General features: G+C 43.5%; 1 protein-coding gene across 4 annotated transcripts in view; it reads left to right on the top strand.

Moving 5' to 3' along the window:
• Positions 1–20,421, top strand: part of LOC139408259 (FSD1-like protein) — a 77,922-nt gene that overhangs the window by 53,285 nt on the left and 4,216 nt on the right. For 3 of the 4 annotated variants that reach the window (XM_071151941.1, XM_071151944.1, XM_071151943.1), the window contains 3 exons: positions 16,462–16,559; positions 18,256–18,507; positions 19,343–19,431. In XM_071151941.1, the coding sequence (XP_071008042.1) occupies positions 16,462–16,559; positions 18,256–18,507; positions 19,343–19,431 (439 nt within the window). The remainder of the gene's footprint in view (positions 1–16,461; positions 16,560–18,255; positions 18,508–19,342; positions 19,432–20,421) is intronic. The other variant, XM_071151942.1, reaches the window with a different exon arrangement.

Below are 20,421 nucleotides of genomic sequence, written 5' to 3'. Positions count from 1 at the left end.
TGGCTACATCTAGCTGGCCACATCTAGCTGGCCACATCTAGCTGGCTACATCCAGCTGGCTACATAATTTATTTTGTGTGTTGATACTCTTAGAAGAGGAGGCTTCGTCGTAAAGGGCTACATCCAGCTGGCTACATCTAGCTGGCTACATCTAGCTGGCTACATCTAGCTGGCTACATCTAGCTGGCTACATCTAGCTGGCTGCATCCAGCTGGCTACATCCAGCTGACTACATCCAGCTGGCTACATCTAGCTGGCTGCATCCAGCTGGCTACATCTAGCTGGCTACATCCAGCTGGCTACATCTAGCTGGCTGCATCCAGCTGGCTACATCTAGCTGGCTACATCCAGCTGGCTACATCTAGCTGGCTACATCCAGCTGGCTACATCTAGCTGGCTACATCTAGCTGGCTACATCCAGCTGGCCACATCTAGCTGGCTACATCTAGCTGGCTACATCCAGCTGGCCACATCTAGCTGGCTACATCCAGCTGGCTACATCTAGCTGGCTACATCCAGCTGGCTACATCTAGCTGGCTACATCTAGCTGGCGACATCCAGCTGGCTACATCTAGCTGGCCACATCTAGCTGGCTACATCTAGCTGGCTACATCCAGCTGGCTACATCCAGCTGGCTACATCTAGCTGGCTACATCTAGCTGGCTACATCTAGCTGGCTACATCCAGCTGGCTACATCCAGCTGGCTACATCCAGATGGCTACATCCAACTGGCCACATCCAGCTGGCCACATCCAGCTGGCGACATCTAGCTGGCGACATCTAGCTGGCGACATCTAGCTGGCGACATCTAGCTGGCTACATCCAGCTGGCTACATCCAACTGGCTACATCCAACTGGCCACATCTAGCTGGCTACATCCAGCTGGCCACATCCAGCTGGCGACATCCAGCTGGCGACATCCAGCTGGCGACATCTAGCTGGCGACATCTAGCTGGCGACATCCAGCTGGCTACATCTAGCTGGCTACATCTAGCTGGCTACATCTAGCTGGCTACATCCAGCTGGCTACATCTAGCTGGCCACATCTAGCTGGCCACATCTAGCTGGCTACATCCAGCTGGCTACATAATTTATTTTTTGCTAATAAGCCTAGTTCATCCCCAAGAGAATCCAAAATATAAGCTTGTTATACTCCAATGTTTGTAAACAAAAACTATATTGTCTCATAATATGGTTAAACGTATCAGTTTGATACCATGGATGGTCAGTCCTTGTGTCCATAGCTCTGTCTATACATGTGAGAGTGGTTACATTTCTCCAGCTCCGTCCCTCAGCTTTTTACCGAAACAGGGGCGGGGAGGACACTTTGTTATTGTTTCAACTGCGGATGGCCCCATTTTAATAAATAGAGAATTCATAGTTCCCGTAGTAGTCTCTGGACTGTCTGGACATCTACACAGGGTTCGTTTACTCAGCTACTGTGTAGAATTAGTGTTATTTAGTGCTAATGGAATGGAACCCCTTGTAGTGTAGCTCCACCGTGACTCCCCCACAATGTCTTCGTTTTAACCAGCTGATTATTGTTACTTTATGTTCGTCAACAGTGCTCATTTTACCAATCTGAAGAACATGTCAAGGTGACCATGTGTGGGCTACCTGGATGTAGCATTGGGCTACCTGGATGTAGCATTGGGCTACCTGGATGTAGCATTGGGCTACCTGGTGGTAACATTGGGCTACCTGGATGTAGCGTTGGGCTTCTTGGATGTAGCATTGGGCCAGCTGGATGTAGCATTGGGCCAGCTGGATGTAGCATTGGGCCAGCTGGATGTAGCATTGGGCCACCTGGATGTAGCATTGGGCTACCTGGATGTAGCATTGGGCTACCTGGATGTAGCATTGGGCTACCTGGATGTAGCATTGGGCTACCTGGATGTAACATTTGGCCACCTGGATGTAGCATTGGGCCACCTGGATGTAGCATTGGGCCACCTGGATGTATCATTGGGCCACCTGGATGTAGCATTGGGCTACCTGGATGTAGCATTGGGCTACCTGGATGTAGCATTGGGCTACCTGGATGTAGCATTGGGCTACCTGGATGTAGCATTGGGCCACCTGGATGTAGCATTGGGCCACCTGGATGTAGCATTGGGCTACCTGGATGTAGCATTGGGCTACCTGGATGTAGCATTGGGCTACCTGGATGTAGCATTGGGCTACCTGGATGTAGCATTGGGCCACCTGGATGTAGCATTGGGCTACCTGGATGTAGCATTGGGCTACCTGGATGTAGCATTGGGCCACCTGTAACCTGTGGCATTGCATTAGGTAGAGACCGCTTATGGTCGTATTCGTACGCTCCAAACATTAAATATGTTTTATTCATCAAGTCCCTTCCAGGTTTTCGTGTGAACAGTTCACAGATTTCTTTCAGCAAATTGTATTTTTTGCTCGTTGAGGTCTGTGAGAATCAACCTCCCGAAGATGTCTTGATATTGAGAATCCGTGTGGTTTCTGTGTGACTAACTTCACCAGGCCCCTACAGATGGAGAGGGTAGCTGTTTACCAACTCTTGACTTGGTTCAAATAATGGCACATTTGATTTGGTTAAACTGGACGTGGTTGCCGCCCACAAACAAAGAAAATGATTACATCTTATTCTGTCCTGAGGGAAGATCCATCTGTAAATGACATCCTAACTCTGTTTCTCTTTCTAAAAACCTTTCTTTATTTTCTCCCCTCTCCTTCTAAAGAAATGGTGGCAAAATCAAATCAAATGAACCTCTACCATCAGCCAACCAATCTCTGTGACAGAATCAATGTATAGTTAGAAGCACGTCATTGATTTTGTTTTTACCCATTTTTCCCTGCTTGCAACGAATGGTTTTGGTGAGTAACATTTCTAGTGTTCTGGCTGTAATATCCATGGTTTTCATTCGTTCCATATCATGTCCACAAAAACAAAACGAGCATAACCACGATTACAACAACGATCACAGCCACGATTACAACAACGATCACAGCCACGATTACAACAACGATCACAGCCGCGATTACAACAACGATCACAGCCACGATTACAACAACGATCACAGCCACGATTACAACAACGATCACAGCCACGATTACAACAACGATCACAGGCACGATTACAACAACGATCACAGCCACGATTACAACAACGATCACAGCCACGATTACAACAACGATCACAGCCGCGATTACAACAACGATCACAGCCATGATTACAACAACGATCACAGCCGCGATTACAACATCGATTACAACAACGATTACAACAACGATCACAGCCGTGATTACAACAACGATCACAGCCACGATTACAACAACGATCACAGCCACGATTACAACAACGATCACAGCCACGATTACAACAACGATCACAGCCACGATTACAACAACGATCACAGCCGCGATTCAACAACGATTACAACAACGATCACAGCCACGATTACAACAACGATCACAGCCGCGATTACAACAACGATTACAACAACGATCACAGCCACGATTACAACAACGATCACAGCCACGATTACAACAACGATCACAGCCACGATTACAACAACGATTACAACAACGATCACAGCCACGATTACAACAACGATCACAGCCGCGATTCAACAACGATTACAACAACGATCACAGCCACGATTACAACAACGATCACAGCCGCGATTACAACAACGATTACAACAACGATCACAGCCACGATTACAACAACGATCACAGCCGCGATTACAACAACGATTACAACAACGATTACAATGCTCTCTCAGAAAAAAAAAAGTTTAAAAAAAGCTTTAAATTAGGTTCTGCTTATAAAGACTTCATAGTGCCTTCATAAGCTCTACATTAAAGTGTTACTAAGCACCTATAACCGTATTCCTTGCTTTATAAAGGGTTCATAAATATTATTATCTTACATTTTTATTTAACCTTTACTTAACTAAACAAGTCAGTTAAGAACAAATTCATGTTTACAATGACGGCCTACCCCGGCCAAACCCAGATGACGCTGGGACGATTGTGCACCGCCCTATGGGACTCCCAATCCCGGCCGGATGTGATGCAGTGCCTTAGAACGCTGTGCCACTTGGGAGCAACCTACAGAAACACTAACCTTGATGAAACCCCCAACCTATAGAAACACTAACCTTGATGAAGCCCCCAACCTATAGAAACACTAACCTTGATGAAACCCCCAACCTATAGAAACACTAACCTTGATGAAACCCCCAACCTACAGAAACACTGATGCTGACACCTTTGATCATTCATAACACATACATATAGGCTTAATGATGTAAACACCAATGTATTTAAATCACTTAGTGTATTATCACTAACAGCTAAAACAAATAAACATTAAAGACGTGTTTAAACCAATAATTTCCTTTTTTATTTCTACGTTTAAAAAATAAAATCTATACAAATACATTAAGTTTCATAAAGTCCAACGATGTGATTTACATGGAACACGACTGAATAGTGTAGCTGGTCCCTGAGCTCCTTCCCTCTCGACTGGGCTGTGAATAGTGTAGCTGGTCCCTGAGCTCCTTCCCCCTCGACTGGGCTGTGAATAGTGTAGCTGGTCCCTGAGCTCCTTCCCCCTCGACTGGGCTGTGAATAGTGTAGCTGGTCCCTGAGCTCCTTCCCCCTCGACTGGGCTGTGAATAGTGTAGCTGGTCCCTGAGCTCCTTCCCTCTCGACTGGGCTGTGAATAGTGTAGCTGGTCCCTGAGCTCCTTCCCTCTCGACTGGGCTGTGAATAGTGTAGCTGGTCCCTGAGTTACTTCCCTCTCTGCCTGCAGGAGGTACTGCATGTTGGTTCCAAACCTTAAAAGTAACAACAAAGAAAGTTAGCAGGTCTGTTAGGAAATGCCTATTTCACACCAACTAGATAAGGACATTTCTGGGCTGCACCAGAACTTCTAAATGGCAAACTCCCTTCCATTCATATTACTATATTCCTCTTTCATTTAACAAATCTCATGACATTGACTACGAGACGCTGATGTATCTAGGAAGATTTGTATTTAGCTGATCCTAATTTTCGGCTAGCTAGCAATTGCTGTGAAGCAGGGGCGGAGCCAGAGGTGTGTCCGGGGTGGAACTGGAAACCCCTGACATCTGATTGGCCACCCCGGTTGCCACCCCAACATTTCATTCGCTACTGGTAGTTTGATTGCTGATTGACATCTCATTTCACCTCTTGTTGAAAGAATCATTTATTTTGACGTTCAGCGGCGCAGTTTTCAAACCGAAGATGAGGAAGAGAGAACATTAACGTTGGTTGCGAGATACAGAAGAATAAGAAGAACATTCAGAAGAAGAAGAGAGAATATTTCCACAGCTCCACGAGCTCTTTTCGCGATTGGCGACAGCATCATATTTGAGGTAAGTTTTAAGGTTTAGCATCGGGTTCAGGTTTCCTGAACAACTTTTATGAAAGTTGAGTCGCTGTGTAAGTTAAAGTTAGACCTCTGGCTCCATTAACAGACAGTTAATCAGATAAGAGAGAACGGTTCCCAGTTTAGCCTAACATTATGTTTACATGTGTGCTAGTAATACACGCATATACCATGCAGTGTCGTAAGTTACAGTATACGAATGTTTAGCTAATGTGGCGTAACTAGTAGGCTACAGCTGTCAGTGTTCAGCAAGTTAACATTCAGCAAATTGAAATCCATTAACTCAGTTCAATTTTCGTACTTGAACTCAAAACAAACAATTGTTACTATCAATCTGTTAACATTACTCAAAAGATGGCCACAATTTGCAGTTAGCCTGTTTGCTACTGTAAAGGTGTTAGAAATTATAGCTAGGTAAATTACTTACTGCAGAGTAGAGCTAGCCATGATCTAACTTAGGCTGGTAGTTGATTTTAAGGTACAGTTATGAAAATGGGGATTAGTAATTAAGGTTGAGATTGGACTAAAATGTGGGTAGTTGGATGCTTAGATGTAACCATAGACTGTCTTATTTTCGCACAGGGTCATTTTAACCCGGAAAAAGAAAGTGGAGGGAGCCTGATGACTCTCACAACAAGGGTCATTTTTTGACAACCTTAGAAGAAATAGCAAAGAATGACCCTCTCATAGAGAAAAGGATGAATGCATGTGGCAGTGCTAAGAAACACAAGCCACCAACTCCAGGGCAAATTTCTTGAGGGTTTAGCTGAGATGGTACAAAGTGAAAGAAAGTTTTTAGTGTAATTTCAGATGAAACCAAACAAACGTCTTTAGTTGTGAGGTACTTTTACAACGGGGCCATCCACGAAAGCTTTTTTACACTTTCAGTCAGCTGAAAGCTTAGATACAGCCGGTCTCACGTTGATTGTCTTGAAAAACACGATCTGGACTACAGAAATAATCTGGTGGGACAAGGCTGTGACGGTGCATCCGTCATGAGCGGAAAGCATTCTGGTGTGTCTGCACGGATTAAAAAACAGTGCAAGATTAGCATTTTATGTGCACTGTAATGCACATTGTTTGAATTTGGTTCTTGTCAATGCTGTCAAAATCAGTGCCAGAGGCTCTTAACTTTTTTTTCCTCTCCTGCAGAAGCTTTATAAAACTTTGTATCTGGCTCGTACGTTCATCTCAAGTGTCTTGCTGTTCAGAAAGACCTGAAAACGCAGCAGCAGCCCAGGGAACCACGGAGACTTACGGATGTAAGGTTGGCATGCAGAGATACATGGTATGCCGTAATCTGAGGGACAAGCTTCAAGCAGTTCTGAGAGAGCTACAGGACATTGAAGAAATTGCAGTGCACTGCAAAATAAGTGTACAAACAGTGTGTAAAGACAGCCTAAGAGAAGCTTACGATTTCACAACTCATTGTTGATGTAGGACAGAAAAATAGTGACCAAAGGGATGGTGAAGAGCTTCCATAGAGCTGTCTTTTATCAGGTGCTCGACAGTCTCACAGCTGAGCTGCAGAGGCGTTTTTCAAAGAAGAATTGTGAGATAATGCGAGGTGTCCAGCCTCTCAACCCAAACAGGACAACTTTCTTGAATCAGGAGCTTCTGTTTGCATTTGCTCAGACATACGTTAGAGGCCCTCCCTCAACATGGACGAGTTTGTGGAACATTTTGCCAGGTCTCACCAGAACCGGAGAATTATGCTGTTTTTAAATCTACCAGGGATTAATTTGGCCCTTAGGTGGGTCCCTTTGGTCGTGATTAAAACCTGCACTGTGTACTAGCTAGTACACTGACATTATAAAATGAGACATCCAAAGGGGTTTCATGAGACACAGATTTAATTTGGTCTCAGTTGGGCCAATTCCAAAACGTTTCTTTGTTATTAGTTAACATAATATATATGAGCATAAATATGATACTGTAAGTTTGTAATATTTTTCAAGTCCATTTCTGCTTGATACCTGGTATGTCAAATCGCAGTGTGTTTTTCTGTTGTTGTAAATAAACGTAAATGTAATTTATGTAACGCTCTTATCTCCATGGTGCTTGAGCTTCATTTCCTGACAATATTTTGAATGTTCAACACTTATAGGCCCAGATGATATATTCATGAAAACAGTGACCCAAGTCTCTCCGGTGTGTGAGTACAATAGTGTGTGTGTGTGAGTGTGTGTGAGAGCGAGATAGAATGAAAGAAATGGAGCTGCAGTTCCAAGGTAGAGACACTGACTATTCATAGTATGTTAAATCATTCTAGTGTAGTAACCCTTATGTACCTCACTACAGGGCACATTGAATTCTAGTGTAGTAACCCTTATGGACCACACTATCTGGCACATTGAATTATAGTGTAGTAACCCTTATGGACCTCACTATCTGGCACATTGAATTCTAGTGTAGTAACCCTTATGGACCTCACTATCTGCCACATTGAATTCTAGTGTAGTAACCCTTATGGACCTCACATTGAATTCTAGTGTAGTAACCCTTTTGGACCTCACTATCTGGCACATTGAATTCTAGTGTAGTAACCCTTATGGACCTCTCTATCTGCCACATTGAATTCTAGTGAAGTAACCCTTATGGACCTCACTATCTGGCACATTGAATTCTAGTGTAGTAACCCTTATGGACCTCACTATCTGGCACATTGAATTCTAGTGTAGTAACCCTTATGGACCTCACATTGAATTCTAGTGTAGTAACCCTTATGGACCTCACTATCTGTCACATTGAATTCTAGTGTAGTAACCCATATGGACCTCACTATCTGGCACATTGAATTCTAGTGTAGTAACCCTTATGGACCTCACTATCTGGCACATTGAATTCTAGTGTAGTAACCCTTATGGACCTCACTATCTGGCACATTGAATTCTAGTGTAGTAACCCTTTTGGACCTCACTATCTGGCACATTGAATTCTAGTGTAGTAACCCTTATGGACCTCACTATCTGGCACATTGAATTCTAGTGTAGTAACCCTTATGGACCTCACTATCTGGCACATTGAATTCTAGTGTAGTAACCCTTATGGACCTCACTATCTGGCACATTGAATTCTAGTGAAGTAACCCTTTTGGACCTCACTATCTGTCACATTGAATTCTAGTGTAGTAACCCTTATGGACCTCACTATCTGGCACATTGAATTCTAGTGTAGTAACCACTTATGGACCTCACTATCTGGCACATTGAATTCTAGTGTAGTAACCCTTATGGACCTCACTATCTGGCACATTGAATTCTAGTGTAGTAACCCTTATGGACCTCACTATCTGGCACATTGAATTCTAGTGTAGTAACCCTTATGGACCTCACTATCTGGCACATTGAATTCTAGTGTAGTAACCCTTATGGACCTCACTATCTGGCACATTGAATTCTAGTGTAGTAACCCTTATGGACCTCACTATCTGGCACATTGAATTCTAGTGTAGTAACCCTTATGGACCTCACTATCTGGCACATTGAATTCTAGTGTAGTAACCCTGATGGACCTCACTATCTGGCACATTGAATTCTAGTGTAGTAACCCTTATGGAACTCACTATCTGGCACATTGAATTCTAGTGTAGTAACCCTTATGGACCACACTATCTGGCACATTGAATTCTAGTGTAGTAACCCTTATGGACCTCACTATCTGGCACGTTGAATTCTAGTGAAGTAACCCTTATGGACCACACTATCTGGCACATTGAATTATAGTGTAGTAACCCTTATGGACCTCACTATCTGGCACATTGAATTCTAGTGTAGTAACCCTTATGGACCTCACTATCTGCCACATTGAATTCTAGTGTAGTAACCCTTATGGACCTCACATTGAATTCTAGTGTAGTAACCCTTTTGGACCTCACTATCTGGCACATTGAATTCTAGTGTAGTAACCCTTATGGACCTCTCTATCTGCCACATTGAATTCTAGTGAAGTAACCCTTATGGACCTCACTATCTGGCACATTGAATTCTAGTGTAGTAACCCTTATGGACCTCACTATCTGGCACATTGAATTCTAGTGTAGTAACCCTTATGGACCTCTCTATCTGCCACATTGAATTCTAGTGAAGTAACCCTTATGGACCTCACTATCTGGCACATTGAATTCTAGTGTAGTAACCCTTATGGACCTCTCTATCTGGCACATTGAATTCTAGTGTAGTAACCCTTATGGACCTCACTATCTGGCACGTTGAATTCTAGTGAAGTAACCCTTATGGACCACACTATCTGGCACATTGAATTATAGTGTAGTAACCCTTATGGACCTCACTATCTGGCACATTGAATTCTAGTGTAGTAACCCTTATGGACCTCTCTATCTGGCACATTGAATTCTAGTGTAGTAACCCTTATGGACCTCACATTGAATTCTAGTGTAGTAACCCTTATGGACCTCACTATCTGGCACGTTGAATTCTAGTGTAGTAACCCTTATGGACCTCACATTGAATTCTAGTGTAGTAACCCTTATGGACCTCACTATCTGTCACATTGAATTCTAGTGTAGTAACCCATATGGACCTCACTATCTGGCACATTGAATTCTAGTGTAGTAACCCTTATGGACCTCACTATCTGGCACATTGAATTCTAGTGTAGTAACCCTTATGGACCTCACTATCTGGCACATTGAATTCTAGTGTAGTAACCCTTTTGGACCTCACTATCTGGCACATTGAATTCTAGTGTAGTAACCCTTATGGACCTCACTATCTGGCACATTGAATTCTAGTGTAGTAACCCTTATGGACCTCACTATCTGGCACATTGAATTCTAGTGTAGTAACCCTTATGGACCTCACTATCTGGCACATTGAATTCTAGTGAAGTAACCCTTTTGGACCTCACTATCTGTCACATTGAATTCTAGTGTAGTAACCCTTATGGACCTCACTATCTGGCACATTGAATTCTAGTGTAGTAACCCTTATGGACCTCACTATCTGGCACATTGAATTCTAGTGTAGTAACCCTTATGGACCTCACTATCTGGCACATTGAATTCTAGTGTAGTAACCCTTATGGACCTCACTATCTGGCACATTGAATTCTAGTGTAGTAACCCTTATGGACCTCACTATCTGGCACATTGAATTCTAGTGTAGTAACCCTTATGGACCTCACTATCTGGCACATTGAATTCTAGTGTAGTAACCCTTATGGACCTCACTATCTGGCACATTGAATTCTAGTGTAGTAACCCTTATGGACCTCACTATCTGGCACATTGAATTCTAGTGTAGTAACCCTGATGGACCTCACTATCTGGCACATTGAATTCTAGTGTAGTAACCCTTATGGAACTCACTATCTGGCACATTGAATTCTAGTGTAGTAACCCTTATGGACCACACTATCTGGCACATTGAATTCTAGTGTAGTAACCCTTATGGACCTCACTATCTGGCACGTTGAATTCTAGTGAAGTAACCCTTATGGACCACACTATCTGGCACATTGAATTATAGTGTAGTAACCCTTATGGACCTCACTATCTGGCACATTGAATTCTAGTGTAGTAACCCTTATGGACCTCACTATCTGCCACATTGAATTCTAGTGTAGTAACCCTTATGGACCTCACATTGAATTCTAGTGTAGTAACCCTTTTGGACCTCACTATCTGGCACATTGAATTCTAGTGTAGTAACCCTTATGGACCTCTCTATCTGCCACATTGAATTCTAGTGAAGTAACCCTTATGGACCTCACTATCTGGCACATTGAATTCTAGTGTAGTAACCCTTATGGACCTCACTATCTGGCACATTGAATTCTAGTGTAGTAACCCTTATGGACCTCTCTATCTGCCACATTGAATTCTAGTGAAGTAACCCTTATGGACCTCACTATCTGGCACATTGAATTCTAGTGTAGTAACCCTTATGGACCTCTCTATCTGGCACATTGAATTCTAGTGTAGTAACCCTTATGGACCTCACTATCTGGCACGTTGAATTCTAGTGAAGTAACCCTTATGGACCACACTATCTGGCACATTGAATTATAGTGTAGTAACCCTTATGGACCTCACTATCTGGCACATTGAATTCTAGTGTAGTAACCCTTATGGACCTCTCTATCTGGCACATTGAATTCTAGTGTAGTAACCCTTATGGACCTCACATTGAATTCTAGTGTAGTAACCCTTATGGACCTCACTATCTGGCACGTTGAATTCTAGTGAAGTAACCCTTATGGACCACACTATCTGGCACATTGAATTATAGTGTAGTAACCCTTATGGACCTCACTATCTGGCACATTGAATTCTAGTGTAGTAACCCTTATGGACCTCACTATCTGCCACATTGAATTCTAGTGTAGTAACCCTTATGGACCTCACATTGAATTCTAGTGTAGTAACCCTTTTGGACCTCACTATCTGGCACATTGAATTCTAGTGTAGTAACCCTTATGGACCTCTCTATCTGCCACATTGAATTCTAGTGAAGTAACCCTTATGGACCTCACTATCTGGCACATTGAATTCTAGTGTAGTAACCCTTATGGACCTCACTATCTGGCACATTGAATTCTAGTGTAGTAACCCTTATGGACCTCTCTATCTGCCACATTGAATTCTAGTGAAGTAACCCTTATGGACCTCACTATCTGGCACATTGAATTCTAGTGTAGTAACCCTTATGGACCTCTCTATCTGGCACATTGAATTCTAGTGTAGTAACCCTTATGGACCTCACATTGAATTCTAGTGTAGTAACCCTTATGGACCTCACTATCTGTCACATTGAATTCTAGTGTAGTAACCCTTATGGACCTCACTATCTGGCACATTGAATTCTAGTGTAGTAACCCTTATGGACCTCACTATCTGGCACATTGAATTCTAGTGTAGTAACCCTTATGGACCTCACTATCTGGCACATTGAATTCTAGTGTAGTAACCCTTATGGACCTCACTATCTGGCACATTGAATTCTAGTGTAGTAACCCTTTTGGACCTCACTATCTGTCACATTGAATTCTAGTGTAGTAACCCTTATGGACCTCACTATCTGTCACATTGAATTCTAGTGTAGTAACCCATATGGACCTCACTATCTGGCACATTGAATTCTAGTGTAGTAACCCTTATGGACCTCACTATCTGGCACATTGAATTCTAGTGAAGTAACCCTTATGGACCTCACTATCTGGCACATTGAGTTATAGTGTAGTAACCCTTATGGACCTCACTATCTGGCACATTGAATTCTAGTGTAGTAACCCTTATGGACCTCACTATCTGGCACGTTGAATTCTAGTGAAGTAACCCTTATGGACCACACTATCTGGCACATTGAATTATAGTGTAGTAACCCTTATGGACCTCACTATCTGGCACATTGAATTCTAGTGAAGTAACCCTTATGGACCTCACTATCTGGCACATTGAATTCTAGTGTAGTAACCCTTATGGACCTCACTATCTGGCACATTGAATTCTAGTGTAGTAACCCTTATGGACCTCACTATCTGTCACATTGAATTCTAGTGAAGTAACCCTTATGGACCTCACTATCTGGCACATTGAATTCTAGTGAAGTAACCCTTATGGACCTCACTATCTGGCACATTGAATTCTAGTGTAGTAACCCTTATGGACCTCACTATCTGGCACATTGAATTCTAGTGAAGTAACCCTTATGGACCTCACATTGAATTCTAGTGAAGTAACCCTTTTGGACCTCACTATCTGCCACATTGAATTCTAGTGAAGTAACCCTTATGGACCTCACTATCTGGCACATTGAATTCTAGTGTAGTAACCCTTATGGACCTCACTATCTGGCACATTGAAGAACTCCGGGTTCAGAGAACTCCACACTTAAATGCTACAAAATAAAATGATTTACAATAAATACAAAGTTAACTTGTTTTTCACTGGCAGCACAAGTGGAGCATTTGATTTGCAAACTCATCACATAATCAGCGTCTAGTCAAGCAACGCTAAAAAAGGAATTCTGGGTCACAGAATTTCAGATTTATTTTTATTTTTTTCAAAGTCCCCCCCACGCAATAGTAGAAAAGTATCAATACCCATTCATGACATACGAAAAGTGGTCTAAACATTAACAATGATTCAAATGTGTTCATATTTAAGTGATGTGGGTTTAAAACATGTTCCAATGTGAATCACTGTACATGGAATACAGCAGAAGCTATTCTGGATGCCGCAGTAGAAGTATTGTAGGGAAATCTCAGTTGGCTCTGTAGAATGTGTATATGGTGTCATTTCATGGGGCTCTGAATAATACGGAGTGTTGCTGGCCTTTAACTCCGTCCAATCACATCACGTGTTCCTCCTGCACTACAGAACAGCCGCTAACCAAACTGCAGTGCAGGGCATGGACACTGAACTAAAGGGCTATTACACACAAACAAACCTGGTGTGGTTTAAGCATTGTGAACACAGAAAATCGAATTCTGTTTTTCTAAAAACTGGGCTAAAACCAGAAAAAACGTGTGGGAAATCCGAAACCTTGGAAAAACAAAACAATAAAACGGAATTTGGGTTAAAAAAAAAAGTATTTTTGAAAGGCCCTACCAACGTGACTGCACTTTAGAGTGTGTCATCCTGCAGCACAGCATTGTGGGGGAAGTTGAGGTCAGGCCCAATATTGTCTATGCACCCAGGAGGGAAAGAGGTTGGGACATCCTAGAAATGTTTAACAGTAACATAATATATCAAATTTAGCAGACGCTTTTATCTAAATCCACTTACAGTCATGCGTGAATACATTTGTACGTATGGGTGGTCCCGGGAATCGAACCCACTATCCTGGCGTTGCAGTGCTCTACCCAGATGCATCACACGGTTATAGATGCTTTGTGACGCCTCAATTTAATACGAGGCAATAAGGCCTTTATTAAGTAGTGCTTATGCCTCCCTTTATAAAGCACAGGTTTATGTCATATTTGACATAGTGTTATGTGACACAGTTATGAACCCTTTATAAAGCATGACATATGGTTATAGATTATTTTTTTATGAAGGCTTTATGAAGCCCCAGATGGCTCCTCTAGCATCTCAGTGCTAGAGGCGTCACTACAGACCCTGGTTCGAATCCAGGCTGTATAACAACTGGCCGTGATTGGGAGTCCCATAGGGCGGCGCTCAATTGGCCCAGCGTCGTCCGGGTTTGGCCAGTGTAGGCCATCATTGTAAATAAGAATTTGTTCTTAACTGACTTTCCTAGTTAAATAAAACAATTTATTAAATTAGCTACACGTCATTTAAAGCTGCACTGAGAAAGGACTGCCTAAGACTGATATATCTGGCTACCCTGTTGACTACGCTAAACTTTTGGTAGCTCTTCACTTCCCCACTGTATGGTGTCACTAATCAGATGACATTATCCCTCTTCCTGTGTTGGAAAAAAGGTATTGTCTTTTAACTCCCTGTAGGTCGTCACTAGTTACCAAAGTCATAATTAGGACTAAACCCTGCCCATTTCAAACATTTATCTTATTAAAATCAGATTAAACCTAACCTTAACTCTAACTAAGCTCCTAACCTTATGCCTAACCTTAAATGAAGACCAAAAAGCATATTTTTTGTTTTCTTGTGTCTATCACCCTGTCTGCTTGTGTCTATCACCCCTGTCTATCACCCCTGTCTGCTTCTGTCTATCACCCCTGTCTATCACCCCTGTCTGTTTGTGTCCATCACCCTGTCTGTTTGTGTCTATCACCCCTGTCTGCTTGTCTATCACCCCTGTCTATCACCCCTGTCTGCTTGTGTCTATCACCCCTGTCTGCTTGTGTCTATCACCCTGTCTGCTTGTGTCTATCACCCCTGTCTGCTTCTGTCTATCACCCCTGTCTATCACCCCTTTCTGCTTGTGTCTATCACCCCTGTCTGTTTGTGTCTATCACCCCTGTCTGCTTGTGTCTATCACCCCTGTCTATCACCCCTGTCTGCTTCTGTCTATCACCCCTGTCTATCACCCCTGTCTGTTTGTGTCTATCACCCTGTCTGCTTGTGTCTATCACCCCTGTCTGCTTGTGTCTATCACCCCTGTCTATCACCCCTGTCTGCTTGTGTCTATCACCCCTGTCTGCTTGTGTCTATCACCCTGTCTGCTTCTGTCTATCACCCCTGTCTATCACCCTGTCTGTTTGTGTCTATCACCCCTGTCTATCACCCTGTCTGCTTGTGTCTATCACCCCTGTCTGCTTGTGTCTATCACCCCTGTCTATCACCCCTGTCTGCTTGTGTCTATCACCCCTGTCTGCTTGTGTCTATCACCCTGTCTGCTTCTGTCTATCACCCCTGTCTATCACCCCTGTCTATCACCCTGTCTGTTTGTGTCTATCACCCCTGTCTATCACCCCTGTTTGCTTGTGTCTATCGCCACTAAGCTTGAGTTTGTTTGCGTTCTAATAAACTTTGAGTGCATTCGAAGACCGTCTTTATCCGTTTGTTTCATTCTGCACGCAAGGGTTGTTGTTTATCTTCATAGTTTACCAGTGACATCAGTGGGAAAACTCCATCTTCTTTCAGATAAATTGGTCCCTGGGGCTGGATATCTAGCTGAAAGGAAGTGGGCTTCTCCACAGCATCCTTGTTCACTTGACTGTCTTGTCTGTTGTACTGTATTACTCATCGTTAGGGTAACGTCTGTGTGTTGTAACGTCTGTGTGTTGTAACGTCTGTGTGTTTTGTGTTGTAACGTCTGTGTGTTTTGTGTTGTAACGTCTGTGTGTTGTAACGTCAGTGTGTTGTAACGTCAGTGTGTTGTAACGTCTGTGTGTTTTGTGTTGTAACGTCTGTGTGTTGTAACGTCAGTGTGTTGTAACGTCAGTGTGTTGTAACGTCTGTGTGTTTTGTGTTGTAACGTCTGTGTGTTGTAACGTCTGTGTGTTTTGTGTTGTAACGTCTGTGTGTTTTGTGTTGTAACGTCTGTGTGTTGTAACGTCAGTGTGTTGTAACGTCTGTGTGTTGTAACGTCTGTGTGTTTTATGTTCTAATGTCTGTGTGTTGTAACGTCTGTGTGTTTTATGTTCTAATGTCTTTCCTTCCTCTCTGTTGTAGAAGTGGAACTCCGTCTCCCAAGAGGACGTTGACGACTCGGTCGCCTGCCATCAGAGGAAGCAGAGACCGGTTCACTGGAGAGTCCTACACCGTGTTAGGTAAACGTGCACGCGCAAACACACACAGAGTAATGTAGCAGAGACATGTTCACAGGAGAGCTATACACTCCTAGGTAGGTAAACACAACATCAACACATCGCTGTGTTAGGTAGGTAACCACAACATCACTGTGTTAGGTAGTTAACCACAACATCACTGTGTTAGGTAGGTAACCACAACATCACTGTGTTAGGTAGGTAACCACAACATCACTGTGTTAGGTAGGTAACCACAACATCACTGTGTTAGGTAGGTAACCACAACATCACTGTGTTAGGTAGGTAACCACAACATCACTGTGTTAGGTAGGTAACCACAACATCACTGTGTTAGGTAGGTAAACACAACATCACTGTGTTAGGTAGTTAACCACAACATCACTGTGTTAGGTAGTTAACCACAACATCACTGTGTTAGGTAGGTAACCACAACATCAACACATCACTGTGTTAGGTAGGTAACCACAACATCACTGTGTTAGGTAGTTAACCACAACATCACTGTGTTAGGTAGTTAATCACAACATCACTGTGTTAGGTAGGTAACCACAACATCACTGTGTTAGGTAGGTAACCACAACATCACTGTGTTAGGTAGGTAACCACAACATCACTGTGTTAGGTAGGTAACCACAACATCACTGTGTTAGGTAGGTAAACACAACATCACTGTGTTAGGTAGGTAAACACAACATCACTGTGTTAGGTAGTTAACCACAACATCAACACATCACTGTGTTAGGTAGGTAACCACAACATCACTGTGTTAGGTAGTTAACCACAACATCACTGTGTTAGGTAGTTAACCACAACATCAACACATCACTGTGTTAGGTAGGTAACCACAACATCACTGTGTTAGGTAGGTAACCACAACATCAACACATCACTGTGTTAGGTAGGTAAACGATACCAACCTTAAAGCACTCACATCTGTAGCCATGAAATGCTTTAAAAAGGCTGGTCATGGCTCACATCAACACCATTATCCCAGAAACCCTGGACCCACTCTAATGTGCATACCACCACAACAGATCCACAGATGACACAATCTCTATTGCACTCCACACTGCCCTTTCCCACCTGGGCAAGAGGAGCACCTGTGTGAGAATGCTGTTCATTGACTACAGCTCAGTGTTCAATATCATACGGTCTTCCAAGCTCAACACCAAGCTCAACACCAAGCTCAACACCAAGCTCAACACCAAGCTCAACACCAAGCTCAGGATTCTGAGACTGAACACCACATTAGTGTTGTGTCAGTCACTACCCACATAGTCAATAGTGGTGTGTTGTCACTGCTCCGTCAGATGTTTAATAAGACTGCTAGATAAATATGTTCAACAGGGTTTTCCTGTTACTGTGCATTGCAATGTTTCGTGTGTCGGTGTTTGTCCACTCCCAAGGGATTGAAAAGGTTTCCTGTCCTCCACACCCAGGAATAACATGACGATGTAATTATATCATATCTACTCCCAATAGACACCAGCAATGAATAACACTATGCACGTTTGTGTAGTGATTGATTCAAATGTCCTGTCTGTCCTCTCCAGTCACCAGCCAGGTATTATGTAAGACGTTATAATAGCATAGTGTCCACCCACCAGGTGACACCAACATGCAAGTTGTGTAGTTTGCTCTGTCTGTCACGAAGGGATTGATAAGCCTTCATGTCTGTCCACCACCCAACCCCCAGGTGATACCAGTATGGACTGTGGTCAACACTACTGGGAGGTGAAAGCCCTTAAAGACTGTAAGTCCTACAGTGTTGGGGTCTCCTACAGGAACCTGGGAAAGTTTGACCAGCTGGGTAAGACCAACACTACCTGGTGTATCCACATCAACAACTGGCTACAGCCCTCCTTCGCTGCCAAGCACAACAACAAGGCCAAGAGCCTGGACGGCACTGCGCCTGGACGCATCGGGGTCTTCTGTGACCTGGACTCAGGTGGGTTTATACAGTATAATATGAGGGGTTATTCAACACACTACGAGGTCCGGGGGTCTTCTGTGACCTGGACTCAGGTGGGTTGATGTTCGAGACATATAGGAACCACACCTGGGTTAAAAAAAGAATTTCAAATATTTCAGATACTTTTTAAGTATTTTCTTTAGCGGTGTCTGAGATGGCAGAAAGGCGGTGTTTACACTTTGGGGACTGTTGGTTACGTTTCGGCAGGAAAGCTCAGTCAAGCACAGCTAAAGTATTAGGAGCTAGCAGCCGTTGTTGATCCATACAATTTATACAGGTAGCAGCTGTTGTTGATCCATACATTTATACAGGTAGAAGCCGTTGTTGATCCATACATTTATACAGGTAGAAGCCGTTGTTGATCCATACATTTATACAGGTAGAAGCCGTTGTTGATCCATACATTTATACAGGTAGAAGCCGTTGTTGATCCATACATTTATACAGGTAGAAGCCGTTGTTGATCCATACATTTTATGCAGGTAGCAGCCGTTGTTGATCCATACATTTTATGCAGGTAGGAGCTACTGAGTTACAAGGCGGGTCCTCATTGTTCTACGCGGTACAGATTGGTGTGTTTTACAGTCAGTCGGGGTGGAATACCATATCCCTCAGGCCCCGGCGACCCGTATAGACAGGCCATTGGATACGGCCATATTGGATTTCATCTCCCTTCCCCAGGAAATGATTACAAACTAGGCTTTTGTCCTCTGACTATCAGAACTCACTTTACACCGTGCTCTCTCTGCGCTTGAAGTGACGTGGATACAGTAGTTTGAATTCTGTTTTGTTTTCTCTTGGTCTCCCTCAGGACAACTGTCCTTCTACAACGCTGAAACTAAGCAGTTGATCCACACGTTCAAGGCTAAGTTTAGCCAACCTGTTGTACCAGCCTTCATGGTAAGTTTTGTCTGTATTGTGGGTTATATTCTTGTCTTGACCGCCACTCCCTCACACCTGTATATTATACCCCCCTCCTCGAGAACTAGATAACACCAGAGAACTTGTCTTGCCTTTCCTCAAGAACTAGATAACACCAGAGAACTTGTCTTGCCTTTCTTGAACTAAACACTCTGATATGCTGTCTCTCTGGGTAAGAGCGTCTGATACGCTGTCTCTCTGGATAAGAGCCTCTGATACGCTGTCTCTCTGGATAAGAGCCTCTGATACGCTGTCTCTCTGGATAAGAGCCTCTGATATGCTGTCTCTCTGGATAAGAGCCGGTCCCTAGCGGGCCAATATGACACGTGTTACACAAAATGGGGATTTAAAAGAGAGAGAGAGTGAGAGTACATGAGAGAAAAACCCACTTGGGTGCATTTGTCAGCTATGCTTATTTTAACCCTAACCTTACCCCGGACTGACGCTCTTATGGGTCAGAATATAATGATGTAATTACGTGTTGATGGTCTCAGATGGGGGGTCTCTGAGTGGACAGTGTGGGAGGTCTCAGATGGGGGGTCTCTGAGTGGACAGTGTGGGAGGTCTCAGATGGGGGTCTCTAAGTGGACAGTGTGGGAGGTCTCAGATGGGGGTCTCCCAAGCTTTAAACATCCCAAGGAGCACTGTGCAAGCGATAATATTGAAATGGAAGGAGTATCAGACCACTGCAAATCTACCAAGACCTGGCCGTCCCTCTAAACTTTCAGCTCATACAAGGAGAAGACTGATCAGAGATGCAGCCAAGAGGCCCATGATCAGACCTCGTGTTGCGTTTTGGGTTTGCTGACCACTCAGACCTCGGGCTGAGTTTTGGGTTTCCTGACCACTCAGACCTCGGGTTGCGTTTTGGGTTTGCTGACCACTCAGACCTCGTGTTGCGTTTTGGGTTTGCTGACCACTCAGACCTCGGGCTGAGTTTTGGGTTTCCTGACCACTCAGACCTCGGGC

Source organism: Oncorhynchus clarkii, chromosome 5 (genome assembly GCF_045791955.1).
Source record: "Oncorhynchus clarkii lewisi isolate Uvic-CL-2024 chromosome 5, UVic_Ocla_1.0, whole genome shotgun sequence".
Taxonomy (NCBI): domain Eukaryota; kingdom Metazoa; phylum Chordata; class Actinopteri; order Salmoniformes; family Salmonidae; genus Oncorhynchus; species Oncorhynchus clarkii.
This window is presented reverse-complemented; position numbering and strand designations above follow the sequence as displayed.